The 26,002-nt window shown below is 45.8% G+C and overlaps 2 protein-coding genes across 2 annotated transcripts in view; both read left to right on the top strand.

The window, feature by feature from the left end:
• Positions 1-6,550, top strand: part of ISY1 (ISY1 splicing factor homolog) — a 35,063-nt gene extending 28,513 nt beyond the window's left edge. The window contains exons 9-11 of the mRNA XM_040407503.1: positions 1,311-1,429; positions 4,163-4,249; positions 6,332-6,550. Of these exons, the coding sequence (XP_040263437.1) occupies positions 1,311-1,429; positions 4,163-4,249; positions 6,332-6,439 (314 nt within the window). The 3' untranslated portion in view covers positions 6,440-6,550. The remainder of the gene's footprint in view (positions 1-1,310; positions 1,430-4,162; positions 4,250-6,331) is intronic.
• A 12,464-nt stretch (positions 6,551-19,014) lies between these two features.
• LOC120979005 (haloacid dehalogenase-like hydrolase domain-containing 5) overlaps positions 19,015-26,002 on the top strand; it is a 37,992-nt gene continuing 31,004 nt past the window's right edge. The window contains exon 1 of the mRNA XM_040407495.1: positions 19,015-19,295. Coding sequence (XP_040263429.1) covers positions 19,188-19,295 — 108 coding nt within the window. The 5' untranslated portion in view covers positions 19,015-19,187. The remainder of the gene's footprint in view (positions 19,296-26,002) is intronic.

Here is a 26,002-nt window from a genome sequence, read left to right as displayed (position 1 = left end):
AGGGGGGGGGGGCGTTGCACCTGCTCCTAGAGGCTCCGTTCTCCCACCTCTTTTCACGCCCCTTCTTCTCCTGATTGACAGGGCCAGGGCAGCGCTGCTTTCCTCGCGCCTGCGCCGTCCCGTTCAGTATTCGGCGCAGGCGCAGTGAGAGAAGGACGTTCTCCGGCAGCCGGCTTCCTCACTGTGACGTATACTAAATGGGACGGCGCAGGCGCAAGATTTTCTTAGTGGACACGGCCAGCGGGAGGAGAGCAGCGCTGCCCTGGCCCTTTCAATCAGGAGAAGAAGGGAGTGAAAAGAGGTGGGCAAACGGAGCCTCTAGGAGCAGCCCGCTCCTGGAAGCTAATTAGCATATTATAAAAGTTTTGTTTTTCTCAATAACGGCGGCAGGCAGTGAGATGGCACTAATATAGTTATGTTCAGCTGATGTCAGCCGGCTTAATACCCATTTTTCAGGTGACAGAAGCCCTTTAATGTAGAAGCCTAAGACTTCATATTCTTATTGACGACAAACTGTGAAAGAAAAAAAATATAATTGCTCGGTCAGCATGACACTGTGACAATTTTCCTTAAAGGAACTGAACATTATGGGGACAATTTATCAAGCCTGCACTCCAGAATTCTGTCTTCAAAAAGTCACAAAATAGGGCTTTTGCGACTTTTTGAACGAGTCTGCGCAAAATTTTTGTAATTTGGAGGAGGCCGCAGATGGACGGGACTGGTTATATGACCCTCCATAAGTGACCATAGATGTGTGTGTGGTGCACGGAAGGCCAGCAATGTGCCTGGTAATAGATTAGGTGCATCGCACTTTAGCACACAGGAGATCATGAATGACATACTAACCTAAACTACAGTACTAATGTATCTCCCTCTTAGTGGTCAATTCCTTGAAAGTTTTGTGTTCTGGTACTTTATGTAGTAATACCAGCTGGCTGTTATTCCTATGATGCCAGCATTTTCTGACCATGGAGTGCATCAGCAGTATGTCAGCTACATCTCTGTAGCCGGTTGTCTGTTCCTCCTAGGATGGCAAAAACCTTATATATTTGGTAAGGATGTGTCATAGGCCCAAGGAGAAAACAAATTCTACATTACTTCCTGAGTCCTTTAAACATTAGTGTCCTTTTAGTACCCTGCACCGTTATAAAATTAAGTGATGACTGTATTGGTCCAAATTTGGTCATGTAATAATCTTGTGTCAGTTTTCACTGCTCCCATATGAGACTGAAGAGTTCTATGAATGCGTTTCTCTAGTTATGCCAATGGTTCTAAAACATTATCCTATTCTGGTTTGATTTTTTCTTCAGCCATTGCTCAGGCTATAGAGAAATGGAGAATAGAGAAGGAAGCCCGTCTGGCGCCAGGGGAGAAGAATGAGGAGGAGGAGGAGGAAGAAGTTAATATATATGCAGTGACTGCTGATGAGGTAGGTGCACTTTTCCGTCACATCTTACGCATGGGAAATTAAATTTTTAGGCCTCAATTAGGTAATATTAATGTGGACGTATAGGAATCTTTGATGTTGATGTCAGTTCTAGTCATTATCCCCACAGTTGGGCCAGGATCTGCAGCTGCTTTACGGCTGTCTGAGTGAGGCCTTAGGGCTGCCTTAATCATTCAGCAGACAGCTAAGTTTCCCGACTTTCTCATCCACATTCCGTTCAGCCAAACATATATGTGTATTCCGTGGGCAGAAAGCCACAGTCAGAGGTGTCTCCTGGGTGTATCCCTTGACTAATGTAAAAAATGAAAATCAGACCTCATATAGTACATGACAATCTCTATCTAACAAAGCTAGAACCAGCCCTGTACCTCACATGGATCCAGTGATCTCCACATTCATTGCTCTGCTAGATTTATATCAAGCTGACAGCTCAGGGGAGTGTCTTTTCTGCTGCAGCTCGGGGGGCGTGTCTCAGCTCTCCCTATCACAGCTCAGGAGGCAGTTGAAGGATGAAACTGAGCATGTGCGGCCTTCTCAGTGAGCAGGACAAAGAGATAAGGAAAAGAAAAAACAGCAGGTGGCGCTATACAAATGTATTGTATTGAATAACTCCATAGCTATTCTAAAATTTTAATTACATGCAATTACAAAAGTATTCAGATCCAGGTAATGGTTTGAAGACTAGATTCATTTTTATGGGACAACCCCCTTTAAGTGAAAATATTCACTTTGCCCGATCTTTCTCTCCCCGACCTCTTCTATCAGGGGCTCTCCACACACATTAGTCTGTTGGCCAAACCCATCATTCTTGGTGGGTTTGGCTGTCAGTACACTAATGAGTATGGTGGCTTTTCGTATCAATCTCTGCTCTTGGTAATGGGTTTGGAAGCAGCAGTAATTCAGAACCCCTCGATGGAACATTCTATAGGATTTTGGGTTAATTAGGTTACATTTTCTTAATTTCCAGAAGATGAGGAGATTGTATGCCTTCAATTATTTCATTAAGCATTTAAGGGCTAGTTATGAAGTCTGAAGCGGATTTAGGGATAGTAATATAATCACATGCAGCACATGACAAGGAGATGAGGCTTATTTGCTGGTTTCTTCCTTTCATTCATTGATGGTAATTGATGTGATCTCAGACTCACACTGATGAGATGTATCATTAAAACCACTGACAGGTGAAGTGAATAACGCTGATTATCTTGTGACTAGGGCATAAGGGGAACGATATATTAGGCAACAAGTGGTCAGTCAGTTCTTAAAGTGGTTTTCCTGCAGTAGAATTTTAATGACCCATCCTCAGGATAGGTCATTAATATCTGTTTAGTGGGGGTCCTACCCTCAGAACCCCCACTGATCAGCTGTTTGAAGAGGCTCCGGCCTCCACAGCATACCAAGCATAGCGCCAGTAGTTGGACTCGCTGATCAGATATTGATGACATTTTCCTAAGGATAGGTTGTCTATATTCTACTCCTGGAAAACCCCTTTAAAGTTGAAGTTTTGAAGCAGGAAAAATGAGCAAGTGAAGGCTTGGACTGACCCCAGGGGAACAGGTGAATCCCCCGGAGGGCCGTTGAGGCAGGAGTGTCTAGGGTCTAGAGCATTAGTGGCCAAATGGTAAGATGAAGGTCAATAGATCTTGATGTTTGGCCACATAATATGTTCCTGTTTGCATCCTCACAGGACCATGAATCGCTGTGCCTGTCACTACCTTTTCCTAGTGTAATACCTTTATAGGGAATTGTGAGGTTTGACCAGTACTATATGTTGTGGGTTTCACATAGGGTAGAGGGGAAAAGGTGGTGTATTGAATGCATCATGGCTGTGCAGGTGCAGTGAGTGCTATTGCTATTTTGGATGCAAGGGACATAAGAAAAACAGCATTTAAATATTTGTCAGAATTGTTCACCATTTAACAAACCCACCTTTCCCTGCTTCCCAGGTAGATCTTCTAACTAGAGTTACAGAAAAAATGTATGAAAAGGTTTGACCACTCCTGACAAAAACTGATCAAAATGAGTCTAAACAAACCCTTTAACCTTTTTAGGAACCTTTTTTTTTGCACAGGTTACCGAGTGTTCATGTGTCTGGAGCGTGATTCTGGACATATGACAAGGGCACTGTCTGACACGGGTCATATGGTTGGGACAGAACGTGACTAGAACCTGTGGCCGGAACAAAGCTTCATAAGGCAGATTGACACAATGGTCATGAAAATGCTGCATGTCCAGGGGTTACTCAATGTTTGTTTATTGAGCAGAGTCCTAGCGCTTGGGCAATGTTTATACCATTTTATGGGCACAGTTTAGCCTTTTCTCTTTTTATTTGTGTACCCTAGAGTACAGATTTATGTTTACTGCAGCTCGCTTGAGCAAAACTAAATGACTCGGTCTTGTATATAGACACGTTGGCATGGGTATGAACTATCCTGTAGAAGTATCATAGGTAACTCTTGGCCTTGTCAGCAGAAGCAGTTAAAGATGTGAAACCACTTTGAAGGTGCCCCTAAAATATTCTAAAGTTACAGAAAGAACCTAATGGAGGATGTCACCACTAATCTAGGAGTTATTTTTATTGCAAAGGCCCAAAGTGATCTGTAGTATTTTTTTTTTGTAAGTGGAAATATTTGTCCAGCGGTGTACAGGGGACACCCATGTGCTGCTTGTTTTATTGTCTTCTTACTGACCATTGTAATATCGGTTTTGTTTCAGTCTGGAGAAGACAGCAACGATGAGAATGAAAGAGAGGAGGGACAGCAGAAGTTTATTGCACATGTTCCAGTACCATCTCAGAAAGAGGTAATGTACAGCTCACAATCTAACTTCGCAGTATGTCTTTGGAGTGTGGGAGGAAAGGGAGTACTTGGAGGAAGCCCACACAACACAGGGACAACATACAAACTCTATGCAGATGTTGTCCTTGGTCGGAATCAAACCTAGGACCCCAGCGCTGTGCTGTCATGTCTTAAGGCCCCTTTACATGGCCCAATTTAGCAAGCGATTGTTGGGAAGGAAGCGTTCCTTGCTGACCATCACCTGCTCGTCAGTGAAGGAGAAGGCTGCATTTACATGCAGCCATCTCCTCCACAGTATGGGGATGAGTGATCACTAATGCCATCGCTCATCCCAGTACAGAATGATTATTTGCCAGAAGAGCACTGTTTAGATGGCACGTCCTGCTGCCGGCAAATGATGATATAGGTGACTGCACCAGCGATTCAGTTCCGCTCATTCAATGGGTGATCGATGGCACCTTTACACAGGCAGAGCGTCCATACGCATGCTTGTTAACGATATTCTACCTGAACATCAGGCTGTGTAATGGGCACTTTATTTTATACACCCCTCAATACAAAAAAGTGCCATCAAATATGATGCCCATGAGAATTATTGCCCTTCCCTTTTTATGACTCATTATCATGACATTTAGATGAAAAGCAGAACAAATTGGCTCCCCTCATGGCAGATGTCAAAGGAGATAAAGAGCAGTTAGAATCCACCTACCCAATCCTTGTCTCCCGTGAATCTGCTGATCCTTTTGTTCTCGGGGAGATAAGCCCCTGCTTCCTCCCCCTTCTTAAGGGCCCTTTACATAGGCCAAGAATCCACAAGATAATCGCTAATGAGCAATCATAGGATTGCTCGTTGGTGATTATCTGGCGGTGTAAAGGTGCTGCCGATTTTACCTGATGAACGAGCAAAACGCTCATTCGTCGGGTAATTGGCTAGTTTGTGGAGGCACCTAAATCATTGTTTGCCGGCAGCAGATCGTACTGTATAAATAGCCTCTGCTGCCGGCAAACAAGTCTTTATGGGGACAAGAAGAGATTGCTGCATGTAAATGCAGTGGCCTATTTCACTGATGAGCAGGCGATTGCCAGGAAGGGACCTTTACTGAGAACACGTGCTTGCTTGGTCGAGCAGGCATGTGTATGAGGGCATCAGGAAGGACAACTATCTTATGTATATGGCCGGCCTTTGTATTTATACTGTATCTACTGCTGGTAATTTTTATTTGTGTTTCATTCATTCATCATATTTCACCATTTTGTCATTCACTTGCATGTTTTCCAGGTAAATATTTGCTTTCAGACTACTGTGCTTTAATTACGATTCAACTTGGAACTCGAAATTGAATTTACTAATGATTAAAAGGGTTCTCTCCGAGATCAGCAAAAATGTGGCCAAGTGGGGGAAATACCATAATAATAAATGACCCATTACGCCACTGGTCTTTATTTACTGTTACAGTGGTGACATGCCAGTAAGCCCACGTGACCACTACTGCCAAGTGTACGGCACAAGACCCCTGGGGCCAATGATTGGCTACACTAGTCCTGTGGGTAATTTGAGGTTAGGGGGAATATGGAACTTGTGACTTTTTTTGCTCTTAACATTTTAAAAAAAATGTCAAATGTATTCTTATTTATTTTAGAACCTGGCCTAGATTTGCTTTTCTGGCATGTGGACTGCCAGTAATGTACTTGGAGACCTTCCTTACTCTAGCGAACTACTGATTTAAGGCTGAGTTCACATCACCGTTTAGCTTTCCGTTCTTCTAATCCGTCAGAAGAACAGGAAAAAGTACTGCATGGAGGACAAAAAGCTAAATGGTGATGTGAACTCAGCCTTAGAACGGTACATGAAACTCCAGTCTTAATTAACTCCCCTTCCCCCCCATAGATTTCTCCGAACTTTCAGCCATTCCGAGCATTTTGTATGCTCCTGGGCTTTGGACAGCTTTAGACTACTGCTATATGGGCAATAACTGGAGCTGCAGTGATTTCTTAAAGGAGATGTCCAGGCAATAAAAAAAAGCAGCTATATAAAACTCCAGATTCATGTGTTTCAGAAAGTTACCTCTCCTTATTACATTTACAGATTGAAGAAGCCCTGATACGACGAAAGAAAATGGAACTTCTCCAGAAATACGCAAGCGAGGCTCTCATGGCTCAAAGTGAAGACGCCAAGCGGCTTTTAGGCGTATAATATTGTAAATGCATGCAGCAACCCTCCAGGTCCTTGTAAATTATCCTGTTTTTTCACTTTTTGTACAGAAAATATAAAATATAGACTGATTTTGTACAAAAACAATTGGGTCATATGGATGATTATTAATGTCTGTGTAAACAAAGAAGGGGGCATGGCACTGGCAGGAGTGCAGCCAAACTACATAGTACTGATCGGTGGGTCCAGGGATGTAGCTAAACGCTCATGGAACCTGGTGCAAGAGTTCAGATTGGGCCCCCCTTCCCTCAGTGCTTTGTGGCCAGGGGCCGGGGAGCACAATAGCCTTCATGCTGCCCGAGGAAAAAATTGAAATGGCACCCCCCCCCCAATGCCACATTCTTGACCTAACGTCTTCCCTCCAGCCAGAAATGTAACTTGAAGATACTGGGCCCCAGTGCAAAATCTGACAGAGCCCTCCCAGTGTGCACTTTCTACAATACCGATGTCTTATATGGCACAAGGGTCTTTGGGCCCCCTCAGGCTCTTGGGCCCGGTAGCGACTGCTACCTCTGGACCCCCTATAGCTACACCGCTGGGTGTTTAAGGTCCTTATATACATTAGTGTGGGTAGTAAGATTTAAAGGCAATGTTTCAACTGAAATTGAACCAATGGCCAGTGCTAAAACTGCAGGATTTTTTAAAATGTATATAGGGACATATTTTTTTTTAAATTGCCAAAATTCTAAAAAACACTCTTAACATAAAAAACGTAATTTAAACAATTGGTCTTTTTCTGATGCCACATTTCCCTTATGTTTCCTCCTGCTGGAAAAGTGCAAGAGGTTCACCCATCTAGGCCTTATAGAAATACCATGAACATTTGGAATGGTGTGCTGTGTGTAGATGAAAGTTGCCTGAACCCTTAGATTTTGTGCGATCGCTCCACCATCTGATGTGTATAGACTGGTTCCTACTTTCCCACAATGAATAAATTACATTGAATGCCGAGTCTCTTCTCATAAAACCTTAAATAAATCTGTTCAGCTCCTCCTGCTCTAAAGCATGCAGCCTGAAGATTGCACTGCATGCTCATGAAGACGGGTTCCATTTATGACACGGATCAGCAACCTTCAGCACTCCAGCTTCTGTGAAACTACAACTCCCAGCATGCAAACTTTCTGGGCTGTTCTTGTAACTCCCACAGTAGTAAAAGGAGGATTCTAGGAGTTGTAGTTTCAGAATAGCTGGAGTGCCGGAGGTTGCTGATCCCTGCTGTATATGATATGTTTTACATGCTACAGTCATTGTGATAAATCAGATCATTTGGTCATTTACATACACTAATTTGCACAGAAATTGGTCAGATATCTGTACATGTAAGAGCACATTGTGCATGATAAATATGGCCACCTTTTCTTTCTTCAGGATTTTGACAGTTTTTCATTGTAACCACAGACCTGTTAAGAAGCCTTGGATATATTATAGGAGTCTGACCTGGAATGTAAGGCTGAGTTCACACGGGCGTGACGGATTTGTTCAGGATGCGTCCCGGGTGTACTGCGGCAAACCCGCGCGAGTAGGTACCCAATTGAAGTCAGTTTTGACTGCGATTGCGTTCCGTGCAATGCGTTTTGCATGCGCGTGATAAAAAACTGACTGTGGTACCCAGACCCGAACCTCTTCACTGAAGTTCAGGTTTGGGTTAGGTGGTGTGTAGATGTTATTATTTTCCCTTATAACATGGTTATAAGGGAAAATAATAGCATTCTTTAATACAGAATGCTTAGTAGGTGGTCAATTGAGGGTTAAAAAATAATTAACTCACCTTCTCCTCTTAATCACGTAGCTGCCAGTCTCTTCTTACTACTTTAATCATAAGCTGCCGGCTAAAGGACCTGTGGTGACATCACATCACATGGTCCAATCACATGGTCTATCACCGTGGTGAGGGACCATGTGATTGGACCATGTGATCTGACATCACCACAGGTCCTTTAGCCGGCAGCTTATGATTAAAGTAGTAAGAAGAGACTGGCAGCTACGTGATTAAGAGGAGAAGGTGAGTTAATTATTTTTTAACCCTCAATTGACCACCTACTAAGCATTCTGTATTAAAGAATGCTATTATTTTCCCTTATAAGCATGTTATAAGGGAAAATAATACAGTGAATAGACTGTCATCTTAGCAACCATGCGTGAAAATCGCACCGCATCCGCACTTGCTTGCGGATGCTTGCGATTTTCACTCGGCCCCATTCACTTCTATGGGGCCTGCGTTGCGTGATAAACGCACAATATAGAGCATGCTGCGATTTTCACACAACGCATAAGTGATCCGTGAAAATCACAGCTCATGTGCACAGACCCATAGAAGTGAATGGGTCCGGATTCAGTGCGGGTGCAATGCATTCACCTCCCGCATTGCACCCGCGCGAAAATCTCGCCCGTGTGAACTCAGCCTAGGGGTCCTATTAGACAGCCTGATATTCAGGCAGGAAAGAGCGCCAGTGAATGGTAAACACACCCGCTGGCGTCTGTTTGTTACCGCAGTGATCACTCCCTCATTCAGTTCTACTGATTTTCGGATTACACAGGGAGATGTGCTGCCGATAATCGTGCATTATTTATCCTGATAAAAGATGCAAATCAGCTGACAAATGAGTTTATTGGTTGACTTGTGGCATGGTAATATAGGGCCGTTATCGGGAACGGTATTTCCTATGAACATTATTTCCCAATAATTGACTGGAACGTTGCGCAGGCTAAAAAGGTTCTAAAGAAGCTTGATGCTGATTAATACATGAGGCAATTACATGCTGAACTCTCTCTAGGTACATAAACATTAAGAGCTCATTACACAAGACTGTGATCGGCCAAGGAAACACTGTCCATAGCGGCTGCTATGGGGCCCCATCTCAGAAGGGGCCCTCCTGGGAGGAAGACTAAGATTTTATTGTCAGGGCCCCTTCAACAGTATTATACAATAACATTATATACAGTAAAGGGTTGCATGGGGCCTAGTCGGTTCTAGTTACGCCACTGACTGTGATACCGTCCGTTTAGTTCAGGGGAGCCACGGTCGGCCTGGGAGAACAGGCAGACACGGACCATGTTTCCTGGGTCATATGCATGAGCCCTTAGGCCTCTTTCACATGAGCGTGACGGATTGGCTCCGGATGCGTTCAGTGAAACTCGCACCGTTTTTGCAAGCATGTTCAGTCAGTTTTGTCTGCGATTGCGTTCAGTTTTTTCCGCGCGGGTGCAATGCGTTTTGATGCGTTTTTCACGCGCGTGATAAAAAACTGAAGGTTTACAAACAACATCTCCTAGCAACAATCAGTGAAAAACGCATTGCATCCACACTTGCTTCCGGATGCAATGCGGAAGCAAGGGCTGCGTGAAAAACGCTGAATATAAAACATGCTGCATTTTTCACGCAACGCAGAACTGATGTGTGAAAAAAAATGCTCATGTACACAGACCTATTGAAATGAATGGGTCCGGAGTCAGTGCGGGTGCTATGTGTTCACGTCACGCATTGCACTCGTGCGGAAAACTCGCTCGTGTAAAAGGGGCGTTAATGAACTCAAGCTTTGTTATAAAGTCCAGTTTTCTCACCTTCCCTTTCATCCCCTGCAGGTATATAGAGTTGGGTGTGGCGGGGCCAATCTTTGTGAACTGGGCTGCACAGTTGAGTATTGTGTCTGGTCATTAACATGATAAAGGTGGAAGGGTAAAATATATAGAGAGACCTGAAACCTCTCCTGAAAGGTCTGTTGTAGTAACTGCTTGCATCCCTCTTATAACAACAATTCTGGAGCATCTATTCTTATGACCCTATGTCGTGCCATTCCTTTATTATTCCTGCTAGATGATTTATGAATGAATTGCCAGCAGTCTGCAGTAAAGTTTACCCCCGCACAGTCTGACCCTGGCAGCACTGATTGAATATTGTCAGACTGTGTGGGGACACCCTCCCAACTAGTAAAGCCCATCCGGACCTTCATTACAGACTGCTAGTAATTCATTCATAACTTTTAGCAGGCAGCACTGATTGAATATTGTCAGACTGTGTGGGGACACCCTCCCAACTAGTAAAGCCCATCCGGACCTTCATTACAGACTGCTAGTAATTCATTCATAACTTTTAGCAGGAATAATAAGGGAATGCGCAGCCGCTCTCCATTCATTTTCTATGGGGCGAAAATAGACGAGCGCTGGCTGGGCTATTTCCGTCGGCCCCATAGAAATGAATGGGAGCGGTGGCCGGTCATGCGCGGTATGCTCTCATTCACTTCTATGGGGAGCCGGCTTGGTGGTGGCTGGACCGGCATCCTCCAGCCACCACCTTGCGGGGCTCCGTTCTCGATATAGGTGCGGGTCCCAGCGGAGGGACCCGCACCTATAAGACAATGGGGGGCATATCCTAGCTATATGCCCCCATTCTCTATGGGCTATGAGACAACCCCTTTTAAAGTCAGGGCTCATGCACACGACCATAGCTTCTGTCCGCATTCGGATTGGATGCGGACCCATTCACTTCAGAAAGGACAGAACATGTCCTATTGTCCGTTTTGCAGAAAGAGAGGACATTTCTACAGAAGTAAAAAAAAAAAAAACATGATTTCGTCAGGATCCGTGTTTTACTGATCCGCTATTTGCTGACCGCAAATCACTAACAGCCGTGTGCATGATGCCTAATGGTCATGGAATTGTCACAGTAAAATTACTTCTTCTCTTACAATGTATAGAAGCATTTCCTTCTTCTTGCTGTCTGTGTTGTAAATGGGGAGATTTATTAAGACGGACTCTTCATGCGCCATTCCTAATCTGAGGTGTACTGGAGTACAGTGCGCCAAATTTATAAAGACGGTAATTTATTGTAAGCTTATTAGCCCTACCGCACACACTTCAACACTTTTTTCAAGAATGGTGTGGCTTACATCTACTGTTATGTATACGAGGCATTGACTGGTACTCTGGTTCACACACTGATTTCCATAGCCTGGTGAAAGGAGGTGCTGCACTGATGAACTGTCAGGCAGTGACATGCAATTTGGCAAACCTACTTTCCAGTATGGAATTGTATGGTCGTTCAGTTCCCAACCAGTAGTTTCGCAAAATAGAATGTCACACCGTAACTATGGATTATCACGCAGGTAAGAAATGATGTAGCACTGTACGGTATAATGGCTTCAGTGGAATATTTGGGTAACACTAATTTTTCTGAATGGTTATTTTTCTTGGTTATATTTTAATTTGTACCATAACACACCAACCCCCTCCCCTAGCATTTTTCCTGTGGTTAGAGGACATAATTTATCCCATTAAGTATTAAGGGAGTTTTCTGGTATTTGGAGATCGATGGCTTATCCTCAGGATAGCTCACAAAATATCAGATCGTTGGAGTATGACACCCGGCACCCCCCACCAATTAGCTGTATCTGGCCAGCCAGCGATTGGCTGCAGTGGTCACGAGGCGCCCATCAATAGGATGGTAATGCCAGTGCATCACAGAGCTGCAGAGACAGTCAGGGAGCAATGGAGCCGGAAGCCAGCGACGAGGACCAGGTAAGTATGAACCCCACTGCGGGTCAGCCGCTCTCTGAAGTCTCTAAGTTCTTGATAACCTCTTTAACTTCCAGGGAACTGTCAGAGTCCCATGAAAGTGAATGAAAGAATGGTCACACGGGCACACCACCGCTACATTCACGTAGGGAATTTGAGGTTACCCGCTCTCATGATGGATGGGTGATGAATGTTGTTTATGGCGAAATTAACTGTTTGCCAAATGGCTACTTCTGATTGTCCCATACATACATGTTCTGATGAGCATGCATGTTTATTTTAAGGGGAGTGGGGTAAGCAGACCCCTCTTTCAGCCGTGGGGACAAACAATCATGCATGTTAATATTCAATCTGCCCAATCCTTCTTTCCCCTAACACCTACTGTTGGGGGAGACTTAGAAGGCCCTATACATGTTAGATCTTCACCTCAGTTTTGTCTAATGTGTAATGAGTGGGTCATTCATTTGTGAGACGCTGACAACCAATATGGCCGCATTTTCTGTTGTCACTTTTGCAAAAATTGCTGTCACCACAAAGTATCTTCTGTAAGGGAAACTTTTTATCATTAGAATTTCTAATTTACTAATGCTTGGACGTGTATTTTTTTATGTCCTACTAGTTCCTACATGTTCCTGTGTTATTTACCTTCCCTGAACTCTGCGACTTTGATGATACTTTTCATGTGCAAAAGATATCATTAAAAATTACCTAACTGGGCATGATCAAGCAGCTGCTTCTGTCGTCTTGGCCAGATGTATAGGACCATTCATAATCATTAAAAGTCCTCACCTTCTTTGTCCTTCCAGCCTGGGGATGAATGGACTGGCAACAGATCAAATGGATGAACTTGGTGTCCTGGCCACTGACCGTTCAGGACACTTCACCAAAGTGCCAGGTGATACAGGTGACTTTTTCAAAGTGCAAAATGGAGCAAAATGCACCTTAGGCCTCATGCACACGACCGTTTTTTTTTGCGGTCCGCAAAACGGATTTCCGTTGTTCCATGATCCGTGACCGTTTTTTCTTCCGTGTGTCTTCCTTGATTTTTGAAGGATCCACGGACATGAAAAGTGAAAAAAAAACTAAGTCAAGTTTCCATTGAAAATGATAGGAAAAACGGACACGGATCATGGACGCGGATGACTATCTTGTGTGCATCCGTGATTTTTCACGGACCCATTGACTTGAATGGGTCCGTGAATCGTTGTCAGTGAAAAAAATAGGACAGGTCATATTTTTTTCACGGACTGGAAAAACGGATCACGGACGCGGAAGCCAAACGGTGCACTTTCCGATTTTTCCACGGACCCATTGAAAGTCAATGGGTCCGCGAAAAAAAACTGAAAACGGAACAACGGCCGTGGATGCACACAACGGTCATGTGCATGAGGCCTTAAGTAGAGCCACATGTCCCGCCATGTCGTGTTCCTGTAAATTGGTGCGGTTTTCAAATTGATTGTTAGCTGCTACCGTTTACCTGCAAAATCAGCAGCCATTAACAATCAGCTTGCGGTAAAACCACGTCTTGGTGCACTTTTCTGCCACTTGTTTGTAGTAAGGCTGAATTGTTTTATGTAGCATTTTGATTGACTTTTGCAGTAAAAAAACTGTGGCCGGATTTTACTTTAAAGTCTGTAATGAAATATAGAAACTACTACATACAAAGCACATTGGTTTTGTTGCTGTTGTGTGGCCTTTTTGGGATCAGTGGTGTTGGGTATGGTGGACTTGAATGTTCATTTAAAGAGGCTGGTCTCCATTCAAACGAGGACACCAGACCCCCGTTCTCATCGTTGGTGGGGGTCCCATCAGTCAGACTCCCACCGTTCAGACACTTGTGACCTATCCTCTGGGGGTGATAAGAGGCAACCATGGGCCAACCTCTTCGACATGCAATTTTTTTTTCATATTAATCATTGCTCAAAAATCTATCAAAACAATCACTAGCCACTGTCTTGACATTAGCAATTTTAAAGGGAATGTGTCAGCACCAAAACGCCCCCCTAAATTAGAGTAAGCGGTGTATAGTGTACGTGGCGCTGAGTCCATTTATGTAATTTATATCTTTATACTCGCTTGAATTACGACGCTATGCTCCTACAAACCAGCAGTAAAATGCATTTGAGTCCTCTCCATGTGAGCACTGGAGTCCTCTCAGCCGATATGTCAGAGCACAGCATTGGAATGCAAGCGAGTGTGAAGGGAAAAAGGCCAAAACCGGAATCGGCATCACTTACATTATTCACCGCTTGCTCTAGCTTAGGCCAGTTTCACACTTGCGTTGTTGTTCTCTGGTATTGAGATTCGGCAAAGGATCTCAGAACCCGAAAACGAAAGAAATCCGTTCAGGATGTCTTCCGTTCTGTCAGTATTCAGCGCCCCCCCCCTTGCTCCTAGAGGCTGATTTGCATCTTATAAAAGTTATAATTGCACAAAAAAGTGGTCACACTGAAAAGAAAAGAATAGTTAAATTCAGGTGACATTTGCACATGTTTAATATCAGCCTGTTTAATAGCGAAAACTGTGGTGACAGTAACCCTTTAAGCACATCCTCTGGCAGTGCAGGGGGGGATGTCATAGATCCTTCATAAAACGCTGCTGGTCTATGATGAATTTTTCCCCTTTAAGTTCTTAAGGCTCCATATCCGCTTCATTAACGGCAGCGCGCCGCTCAGACGCTGTAAGGAGTCAGGATACAGCTTTGTGCACTGATCTGCTTATGTTATTACAGGAAAGCTACTAGATTATACCGAGGCCTTTTTCACACTTGCATTGTGACTTTCCGGCAGAGGATCTCAAAACCGGAATTAAACGGATGCGTGCCGTTTAATACATCCGGATGCATCCGTTTCGGCTAGATCTGGTTGTATTTAATCTAAACTGAACAAACCGGATCTCAACACAGATCTTGTTAGGTCCAGATGTTTGATATTGATGACCTATCCTCAGAATAGGTGATCGGTGGGTGATCAGCTGGTGTGGGCAGGCAGTGAAAACTAAACCGCGGATGGAGCTGGAAGCAGGCGGCTCCTTTCATTGTGCGGAGAGGCTGTGCCGATCCCAATCACTTGAATAGGAGCGGAGCTGCAGTACGCCAGCGCGGCCGCGACACACTGGATGGTACCTTCTGCTTCCTCTGATATTGATTAAAGGGGTTCTCCTATATTGATGACCTATCCTCAGTGCTGCTGTCTGTAGCAAAGCGGTGGTGAGCAGGAAGAGAGACAGGAGACGGCGCGTGCGCACTGCGTCTCCTCTTACGGCTGATTGTGGGACCACCACCGATCTGAGGATAGGTCATCAATATTAAGAGCCCGGAGAACCCCTTTAACCTAACCAGAGGATAAGTCATGAATATCAGAAAGCTGGAATGCCATTTTAAGGGCGTGTTCACAGGGGCAATCCCATCTTATAAAGTGATGGCGCATCACTAGGATATTCCATTCTTTATGATTAGTGAGGGTCTGACTGCTGGGACCCCCCACCGATCCTGAGAATGATGTGGCTGCAGTGAAGGCATGGCGCTGCAACGCCTTGTAGCGTAATGAATAGGACTGTTCAGCAGTTCCCTGCACAGCGGGTGGCTGAAGCGTTGTTGTGAAGGGGCCACGGCTTTGCGGTATTTTCTTTCCCGGATCACCAAGGGTCCATAGGTCAGACCTCCACGATCAAAAACCAGCACTGATCAATGATAAAGCATGTCTGTCGGCAGTCGCTTAGCACATTTACAGGGGTTGTCCGGGTTCAGAGCTGAACACGGACATATCCCCGTTTTTCACCCAGGCAGCTCCTCTGAGATAAGCATCTGAGCATTTCATGTTCCAATGCTCTCCTTTGCCCCAAGGGCTTTTTATGGAGGTCCGGTGACGTACCGGGCTCTCCATAGGGTTAAGCTAGGTGAAGGCTTCTGTCCAGCAGTGAGCCCGCTGACGTCATCGGCACTGATGGGCATGCTTTAGCGGTGCCCTAGCTTTCAAAACGGTTAAGGCAACACTGCTAAGCGGAAGCAGCCCTTACCCTGCGCGATCTCACGCTATAGGGGCCCGAGGGGTGAAAATGGGGATCGGTCCGGGTTCAGCTCTGAACCCGGACAGCCCCTTTTAAATGGCCCGATCATTGTACTCTGTATGGGAACGAACAATCATCAGTACGATCGTTCATCCCCCATATAGTTTGCATATTGTCAGCAGCACATCCCAGGTTTAACAAAGGGGATGTGGTGGCAAAAAACGATGGTTTTAATTGCCCTCATAACAGGAGAATCAACAGTAAAAGAGCGCTCATTTGTCGGCGCGTTGCTGGGCATGTGTACACGCGGCAGTGATCAGGCATCAACATTTGTACAACTGGCCTGTGTGAATGCGCCTCCAGCTCAAAAATTAAAGGGGATGTCCATGTCGGATAAACATTTGATAAAACCCTCAGTCAGTTTAACCAGATCAAGTGAAGATCATGTGGCCCTGGATTATTCATATCACAAAATTTCTGGATGAAATATAAAACAAGCAGTAAGGGTACTTTCACACTTGCGTTTTTCTTTTCCGGCACTGAGTTCCGTTCTAGGGGCTCTATACTGGAAAAGAACTGATCAGTTTTATCCCCATGCATTCTGAATGGAGAGCAATCTGTTCAGGATGCATCAGGATGTCTTCAGTTCAGTCTTTTTGATCGATCAGGACGGAGATAATACCGCAGCATGCTGTGGTTTTATCTCCGGCGAAAAAAACTGAAGACTTGCCTGAACGCCCGATCTGGCATTTTTTTCCCATTGGAATGTATTAGTGCCGGATTCGGCATTCAAAATACTGCAATGCCGGATCCGCATGCACAGACCGGTAAAAATTTGAAAAATATATATAACAGATCCCTTTCTACGGATGAGAGACGGATCCGTTCTTGCAATGCATTTGTAAGACGGATCCGCATCCGTCTACAAATGCTTTCTGTTTGCATGCAGATTGCCGGATCACTCTGCCGCAAGTGTGAAAGTAGTCTAAACGATGGGGATCAGTTATTAATTGATTATCACTAAAAATATTGGCAGGAAATAAAATACAATAAATAATCCAGGGGACATGATCTTCACTTGATCTCTCTAACCCGATGGTAATTAGTAGTACTACCAATATGTGTATATATACAAAAAATAGAGATATAGTTAGATAGATATATGTATGTCCGTGCAGATAATATACTGCTCAAAAAAATAAAGGGAACACTTAAACAACACAATGTAACTCCAAGTCAATCACACTTCTGTGAAATCAAACTGTCCACTTAGGAAGCAACACTGAGTGACAATCAATTTCACATGCTGTTGTGCAAATGGGATAGACAACAGGTGGAAATTATAGGCAATTAGCAAGACACCCCCAATAAAGGAGTGGTTCTGCAGGTGGTGACCACAGACCACTTCTCAGTTCCTATGCTTCCTGGCTGATGTTTTGGTCACTTTTGAATGCTGGCGGTGCTTTCACTCTAGTGGTAGCATGAGACGGAGTCTACAACCCACACAAGTGGCTCAGGTAGTGCAGCTTATCCAGGATGGCACATCAATGCGAGCTGTGGCAAGAAGGTTTGCTGTGTTTGTCAGCGTAGTGTCCAGAGCATGGAGGAGCTACCAGGAGACAGGCCAGTACATCAGGAGATGTGGAGGAGGCCGTAGGAGGGCAACAACCCAGCAGCAGGACCGCTACCTCCGCCTTTGTGCAAGGAGGAACAGGAGGAGCACTGCCAGAGCCCTGCAAAATGACCTCCAGCAGGCCACAAATGTGCATGTGTCTGCTCAAATGGTCAGAAACAGACTCCATGAGGGTGATATGAGGGCCCGACGTCCACAGGTGGGGGTTGTGCTTACAGCCCAACACCGTGCAGGACGTTTGGCATTTGCCAGAGAACACCAAGATTGGCAAATTCGCCACTGGCGCCCTGTGCTCTTCACAGATGAAAGCAGGTTCACACTGAGCACATGTGACAGACGTGACAGAGTCTGGAGACGCCGTGGAGAACGTTCTGCTGCCTGCAACATCCTCCAGCATGACCGGTTTGGCATCGGGTCAGTAATGGTGTGGGGTGGCATTTCTTTGGAGGGCCGCACAGCCCTCCATGTGCTCGCCAGACGTAGCCTGACTGCCATTAGGTACCGAGATGAGATCCTCAGACCCCTTGTGAGACCATATGCTGGTGCGGTTGGCCCTGGGTTCCTCCTAATGCAAGACAATGCTAGACCTCATGTGGCTGGAGTGTGTCAGCAGTTCCTGCAAGACGAAGGCATTGATGCTATGGACTGGCCCACCCGTTCCCCAGACCTGAATCCAATTGAGCACATCTGGGACACCATGTCTCGCTCTATCCACCAACGTCATGTTTCACCACAGACTGTCCAGGAGTTGGCAGATGCTTTAGTCCAGGTCTAGGAGGAGATCCCTCAGGAGACCGTCCGCCACCTCATCAGGAGCATGCACAGGCGTTGTAGGGAGGTCATACAGACACGTGGAGGCCACACACACTACTGAGCCTCATTTTGACTTGTTTTAAGGACATTACATCAAAGTTGGATCAGCCTGTAGTGTGTTTTTCCACTTTAATTTTGAGGGTGACTCCAAATCCAGACCTCCATGGGTTGAAAAATTAGATTTCCATTTTTGTGTGATTTTGTTGTCAGCACATTCAACTATGTAAAGAACAAAGTATTTCAGAAGAAGATTTAATTAACTCAGATCTAGGATGTGTTATTTTTGTGTTCCCTTTATTTTTTTGAGCAGTGTATACTATTATCAGTCTGCACGGATGTTAGGCTCTGGGGCTCCTAACGATCGTTCGCTCCCATACAGGGTACAATGATTGCGGACGTACTAGCCGATCGCCGTGCGTTACCGCTGCCGGGCGCTGGCTTTGTAATTGGTAGCGGGGGCTGGGGCTCCGCCGGCGGAAGTGTCCCTGTCCCCCAGTATAGGGGATGGTTGGGGAGGGACATCTGAGCGTCCCCTGATTGGTCGCTTCTACTCGTGCGGCTGCTCGCTGATTGGTTCACGGTCTCCGCACAGCTGAGATATATCCCAGGAGTCGTTTATACATCGCCGCCAGTGCAGAGACCCCCGGACAAAGCCGGACCCCGCACCTCCCGCAAAGGCCGCACTGATAACGGAGGATTCCAGTGTCTCCTGCCGAGACGCGACAGCGCTGTACAGCCAGAAGCTTCGAAGGGGTCCCGGGCAGGATGAAGGGGCTATGGCCGCTCTGTCGGGGGCTCCGGCTGCTGAGGACACGTGGATCCATCCGGAGGCTCCACCAGAGCGGGATGTGCATGGCCGCCGACGAGCCGCAGGTAACGCCCGGGTGCGGGAGCTCCATTCAGCCGCTACATACCTCAGGTGTATGAGGAGGGGGAGGTGTGCGTCTTCCAGTCACCGCATAGAAAGCGCACGGTCTCATGCGATTTTTATTGACTTGTGCGGCTTTCACATTACTGAAGTTTTTTTGGGGTTGTCAGAGCTACACACCTCGTATCATAGACTGTCCTGTCTGAATGGGGGTCTATATGGAGGTAGCAGGGGGCCCTGGGAGAGAGGTCACTGCGGCCCTTTACAGAGCTGTGTGCTCAGGTCCAGTCTAGCCCCATCTATGTACATTGTATCCCTCAGTTGTCGGTTATCTCTCCACCCGGGACTGTTTGGCTGAGTGTGCAGGTTTCATGCTGGGTGGGCACAAATCTGCCATGGGGGTCTGTCATTATGTCCTGGGCGGTGTGCTCCTCTCGCAGACCATCTAAGGCTCCGTTCACATTGGCATTATTCATTTCCCTCCTGTTCTCTGTCACAGAAGCAGGACAATGAAAATGACAGCGGTGGCAGATGTCGCCTACGGACACCGCAGACCCGTTGGCTATAATAAGAGGCGTCATGTCGCTGGATGGGATAGCGCTGCGCTATTTGCCCAGCATTACATGACGGAATCTGCGACCGAGGCTGTGTTGACATTCCAAGCCTACTTCTGAGGTATGCACTGGGAGGGTCTCCCAGCCCGTGTCTCCACACGCACACAGCGGGGTAGGTCACCTGTGCACTGGGAGGGTCTCCACAGGCACACAGCGGGGTAGGTCACCTGTGCACTGGGAGGGTCTCCACAGGCACACAGCGGGGTAGGTCACCTGTGCACTGGGAGGGTCTCCACAGGCACACAGCGGGGTAGGTCACCTGTGCACTGGGAGGGTCTCCACAGGCACACAGCGGGGTAGGTCACCTGTGCACTGGGAGGGTCTCCACAGGCACACAGCGGGGTAGGTCACCTGTGCACTGGGAGGGTCTCCACAGGCACACAGCGGGGTAGGTCACCTGTGCACTGGGAGGGTCTCCACAGGCACACAGCGGGGTAGGTCACCTGTGCACTGGGAGGGTCTCCCAGCCCGTGTCTCCACAGGTACACAGCAGGGTAGGTCGCCCTTTGGCTCCCATGTCACATACGCTTTTTTAACTGTGTCTGTCTGCATGGGAATGAATAGCAGGCTATAGCATGAAAAGTAATAAGGAACTCCAACACATGCTGACCCGGTGTACATCAGGGAATACTCCCACCGTATACAAACAAGGTGTGAACGGAGCCTTAGCTGCTGATAACGTGGGCATTACCAGTGGTGTGTTGGATTTTAGTGTGTCCAGTTTTATAATAGATATATACGGTGTATATGTGTATATATATATTCTATAACACCTTGATAAATTAGGCTACGTGCACATCTGCGGTGGAGGATCCGTCCAAAGCCTCTATCGCAGATTGCGGCACAAATATAAGGAGCATGCAGCGGTATTTCATCCGGTAAAATGCTGGCACTCACGCTGGTACCCGACAGACCCCATTATAGGGAATGGGATCCGGCGGTGTATGGTATATGCTGGATCCAGCGTTTTTAAAAAATCACTTAAAAAGATACAAAACATCCTGCACAATGTAATAAATGAATATGTGCATGGCTACATATATAAAAGAAAAATCACTGAAAATAATGCACAATAGATGCAAACCTTATATATGATCTAAGCTGTCACTCGGATATGATAAAATCTGGGACTCTCGGCCAATATATTTTGATCAAAACACATCTGTGCCCGCCTACTAGTGCCAAGGTGATCTCAGTCAGACTGGGTAGTGACTAGGAGCAGTACACTACATGTGCAGGGTCTGCTCTCCTGAATGTAGATGCCCAACGGCATAGGTAGGTTTAGAGTAGGACCTGCCTGATGAGACCACCTCGGTGCTGGCAGGCGGGCACAGATGTGTTTTGGTCAAAATATATTGGCTAAGGCCTCTTTCACACTTGCGTTGTCCGGATCCGTCGTGCACTCCATTTGCCGGAATTACACGCCGGATCTGGAAAAACTCAAGTGAACTGAAAGCATTTGAAGACTGATCCGTCTTCAAAATGTGTTCAGTGTTACTATGGCAGCCAGGACGCTATTAAAGTCCTGGTTGCCATAGTAGTAGTGGGGAGCGGTATACTTACAGTCCGTGCGGCTCCCGGGGCGCTCCAGAATAACGTCAGAGCGCCCCATGCGCATGGATGACGTGTCCATGTGATCACGTCATCCATGCGCGTGGGGCGCCCTGACGTCACTCTGGAGCGCCCTGGGAGCCGCACGGACGGTAAGTACACTGCTCCCCCGCTCCCCACTACACTTTACCATGGCAAACAGGACTTTAGCGTCCTGGGAGCCATGGTAACCATTCAGAAAAAGCTAAACGTCGGATCCGGTAATGCGCCGAAACGACGTTTAGCTTAAGGCCGGATCCGGATCAATGCCTTTCAATGGGCATTAATTCTGGATCCGGCCTTGCGGCAAGTGTTCAGGATTTTTGGCCGGAGCAAAAAGCGCAGCATGCTGCAGTATTTTCTCCGGCCAAAAAACGTTCCTGTCCAGAACTGAAGACATCCTGATGCATCCTGAACGGATTTCTCTCCATTCAGAATGCATTAGGATAAAACTGATCAGGATTCTTCCGGCATAGAGCCCCGACGACGGAACTCTATGCCGGAAGAAAAGAATGCAGGTGTGAAAGAGCCCTAAGAGTCTCAGATTTTATCAGAGTGATGGCTTAGTCTATATATAATGTTTGCATCCATTGTGTTGGTGCATTATTATCTGTGATGGATCCAGCATTTTCTTTCTAGGCTGGAACAGAATATCGGAATCTAGGGGCCAGGGTGCATCCAACCTAAGCCGCTGTCTGACTGGTTCTGCCTTGAGCATTTGTAAACCATAGTAATCGATCACATGACTGAGACTGACGGCCGCTCTATAGGTCCTAGCTTTCCACTTCCCGCGCACGTAGTATCCTAATGCACAAGGACCGAGATCCTTTTTACATTTGAATGAGCTATGATGTTTCTTAGCTGAGCTCTCTTCCTCACCCCCGCAGAACTCTGCTCATGTAATCCATGCAACCCAGACAGCCTATCGCCTCTGCTCACTTTCATATTCTGTGCGTGTTTGAGGTACCTGTGGGTGCCCCCCCCCTTCCATGTGGGTACTAGTGCCCCCTCGCAGTTCCTATATTTGTGCAGCACATGGATCACCCGCTGGGTAGGAGCAGAAGAGCTGAATTTTCATGAACTGTATGTAAATCATAAGTCCTGCGTCTGTCTAGCTAATTCATGAACTGGGGACTACCCCCACCCTCGAGGGATTCACATTTTTCTCAGTATACTATTCCTCAATAGGGGGCGCACTTTGTGTTACAAGGAAATGGAATCAAAATGACAAAGCGTTTAGTTTTTCAAATCATTTTTATGATCTGCTAATGAGCCCTCACAGGGGTGGAGAGTTTGCTGCAAGTGCCCAGGTCAGGTTGGTGACGGACTCCCTTTAACCACCTCAGCCCCCCTAGCTTAAACCCCCTTAATGACCAGACCACTTTTTACAATTCTGCACTACACTACTTTCACGGTTTATTGCTCGGTCATACAACTTGCCACCCAAATGAATTTTACCTCCTTTTCTTCTCACTAATAGAGCTTTCATTTGGTGGTATTTCATTGCTGCTGACATTTTTACTTTTCTTGTTATTAATCGAAATTGACCGAAATTTTTGCAAAAAAATGACATTTTTAAAATAAAACTACATTTCTATACAAATTTTTCTCTAAATTTATTGTTCTACATGCAATAAGTGTATATTTATTGGTTTGCGCAAAAGTTATAGCGTTTACAAACTATGGTACAAAAATGTGAATTTCCGCATTTTGAAGCAGCTCTGACTTTCTGAGCACCTGTCATGTTTCCTAAAGGTTCTACAATGCCCAGACAGTACAAACACCCCACAAATGACCCCATTTCGGAAAGTAGACACCCTAAGGTATTCGCTGATGGGTATAGTGAGTTCATGGAAGTTTTAATTTTTTGTCACAAGTTAGCGAAAAATGATTTATTTATTTATTTTTCTTACAAAGTCTCATATTCCACTAACTTGTGACAAAAAATATAATTTTACATGAACTCGCCATGCCCCTCACGAAATACCTTGGGGTGTCTTCTTTCCAAAATGGGGTCACTTGTGCGGTAGTTATACTGCCCTGGCATTTTAGGGGACCTAAAGCGTGAGAAGTAGTATGGAATCCAAATGCATAAAAAATGCCCTGTGAAATCTGAAAGATACTCATTGGAATTTGGGCCCCTTTGCGCACCTAGGCTGCAAAAAAGTCACACATTTGGTATCGCCATACTCAGGAGAAGTAGGGCAATGTGTTTTGGGGTGTATTTTTACATATACCCATGCTGGGTGAGAAAAATCTCTGTAAAAGACAACTTTTCCAATTTTTTTTTATACAAAGTTGTCATTTTACAGCGATATTTATCTCACCCAGCATGGGTATATGTAAAAATACACCCCAAAACACATTGCCCAACTTCTCCTGAGTACGGCGATACCACATGTGTCACTTTTTTGCAGCCTAGGTGCGCAAAGGGGCCCAAATTCCAATGAGTACCTTTTTAGGAGGGCGTTTTTAGACATTTGGATTCCAGACTACTTCTCACGCTTTAGGGCCCCTAAAATGCCAGGGCAGTATAAATACCCCACATATGACCCTATTTTGGAAAGAAGACACCCCAAGGTATTCCGTGAGGGGCATGGCGAGTTCATAGAAGATTTTTTATTTTTTTTGTTTTGTCTCACAGAGTCTCCTTTTCCGCTAACTTGGGACAAAAAGTTCAATCTTTCATGGACTCAATATGCCCCTCAGCGAATACCTTGGGGTCATTTGTGGGGTGTTTGTACTGCCCTGGCATTTGAGGGTCTCCGCAATCATTACATGTATGGCCAGCATTAGGAGTTTCGGGTAATGAGATTTTTTTTTTTCGTTCAGCCTCTGGGCTGAAAGAAAAAATGAACGGCACAGATTTCTTCATTCGCATCAATCAATGTGGATGAAAAAATCTCTGCCAAAAAAAAAAAAGGAGGGGAAAGGCGTCTGCCAGGACATAGGAGCTCCGCCCAACATCCAAACCCACTTAGCCCGTATGCCCTGGCAAACCCGATTTATCCATTCACATCAATCGATGTGGATAAATAAATCATTGCTGGAATTTTTTTTTTTTAATAAAAAATGTTTGCCAAAGCATATGAACACCGCCCCTCAGATCATAAGCCTCGGCAAACGTATCTTTTTTTTACTGCAGAGGAGAAATCTCGTCTTGCAGCGCCGCATACACCGACTTGTGTAATCTGACAGCAGCGCAATGCTTCTGTCCGAATGCACATCAGTGCTGCAGCTAGTTCATCAGTTGGTCCACCTGGAAAGTAAAAAAAAAAACAAAAAAAAAAACAGGCTGCAACGCAATAAATTTATTAACATTAACTTTATATAACATTTGAAACAGAACATTTTTTTTTTTTTACCTTTTTATAGGACAAATCTCTCCTTCCCCATGGGACAATGCGCAAATCGCCCAGAGATGTGGCAAAGTACATTATGCACTTTGTCCCAGGTGAAAGGAGAGGTTTGCAGCAGCTCTGTGTGAAAGGGCCCTAAGACCCCTGTGTGCCTGTCCTGTGTCACGCAATCCCTATACTAAGTGTACCTGTGTGTGGTACTTCCGGAAACACTCCCCTAAGCATAGGGCAGGGTGGTCAGGGCAGTCGGGACAGAAATAGCAGGTGTTACGCCTTAATTGGGGAAATGTCGCTCGTGTAGACGGCTCACTACACTGGTGGTTGGGGCCACGGAACCTCCTGGGTACAGGAGGTTCTCGATGATCTCTTCCTGAAATTTGAGGAAGGATCTTGTTCTCCCAGCCTTACTGTAGAGAACAAAACTATTGTACATAGCCAATTGAATTAGGTATACAGACACTTTCTTATACCAGCGTCTGGTCCTGCGGGAGAGTAAATAAGGAGCCAACATCTGGTCATTGAAGTCCACCCCTCCCATGAGCGAATTATAGTTGTGGACCGAGAGGGGCTTTTCAATGACACTGGTTGCCCGTTCTATTTGTATTGTCGTGTCTGCGTGAATGGAGGAGAGCATGTAAACGTCACGCTTGTCTCTCCATTTCACCGCGAGCAGTTCTTCGTTACACAAGGCAGCCCTCTCCCCCTTGCAAGACAGGTGGTAACGAGCCGTTGGGGGAAGCCCCGGCGACTAGGTCGCGCGGTGCCACAGCAGCCAATCTGTTCTAGGAACAAATGCCTGAAGAGGGGCACACTTGTGTAGAAATTGTCCACATAAAGGTGGTACCCCTTGCCAAATAAGGGTGACACCAAGTCCTAGACTGTCTTCCCACTGCTCTCCAGGGTCTGATCTTTACCCTCATAGACACAAAATTTGTGCGTATAGCCTGTGGCCCTTTCACAGAGCTTATACAATTTGACCCCATACCGGGTGCGCTTGCTTGGGATGTATTGTTTGAAGCCAAGGCGCCCGGTAAAATGTATAAGGGACTCGTCTATGCAGATGTTTTGCTCAGGGGTATACAAATCTGCAAATTTGGTGTTAAGGTGGTCTATGAGGGGCCGAATTTTGTGGAGACGGTCAAAAGCTGG

The sequence above is a fragment of the Bufo bufo genome, chromosome 9 (assembly GCF_905171765.1).
Source record: "Bufo bufo chromosome 9, aBufBuf1.1, whole genome shotgun sequence".
NCBI classification, from domain to species: domain Eukaryota; kingdom Metazoa; phylum Chordata; class Amphibia; order Anura; family Bufonidae; genus Bufo; species Bufo bufo.
Note: the sequence above shows the minus strand (reverse complement) of the source record. Positions and strands in the feature narration are given on the sequence as shown.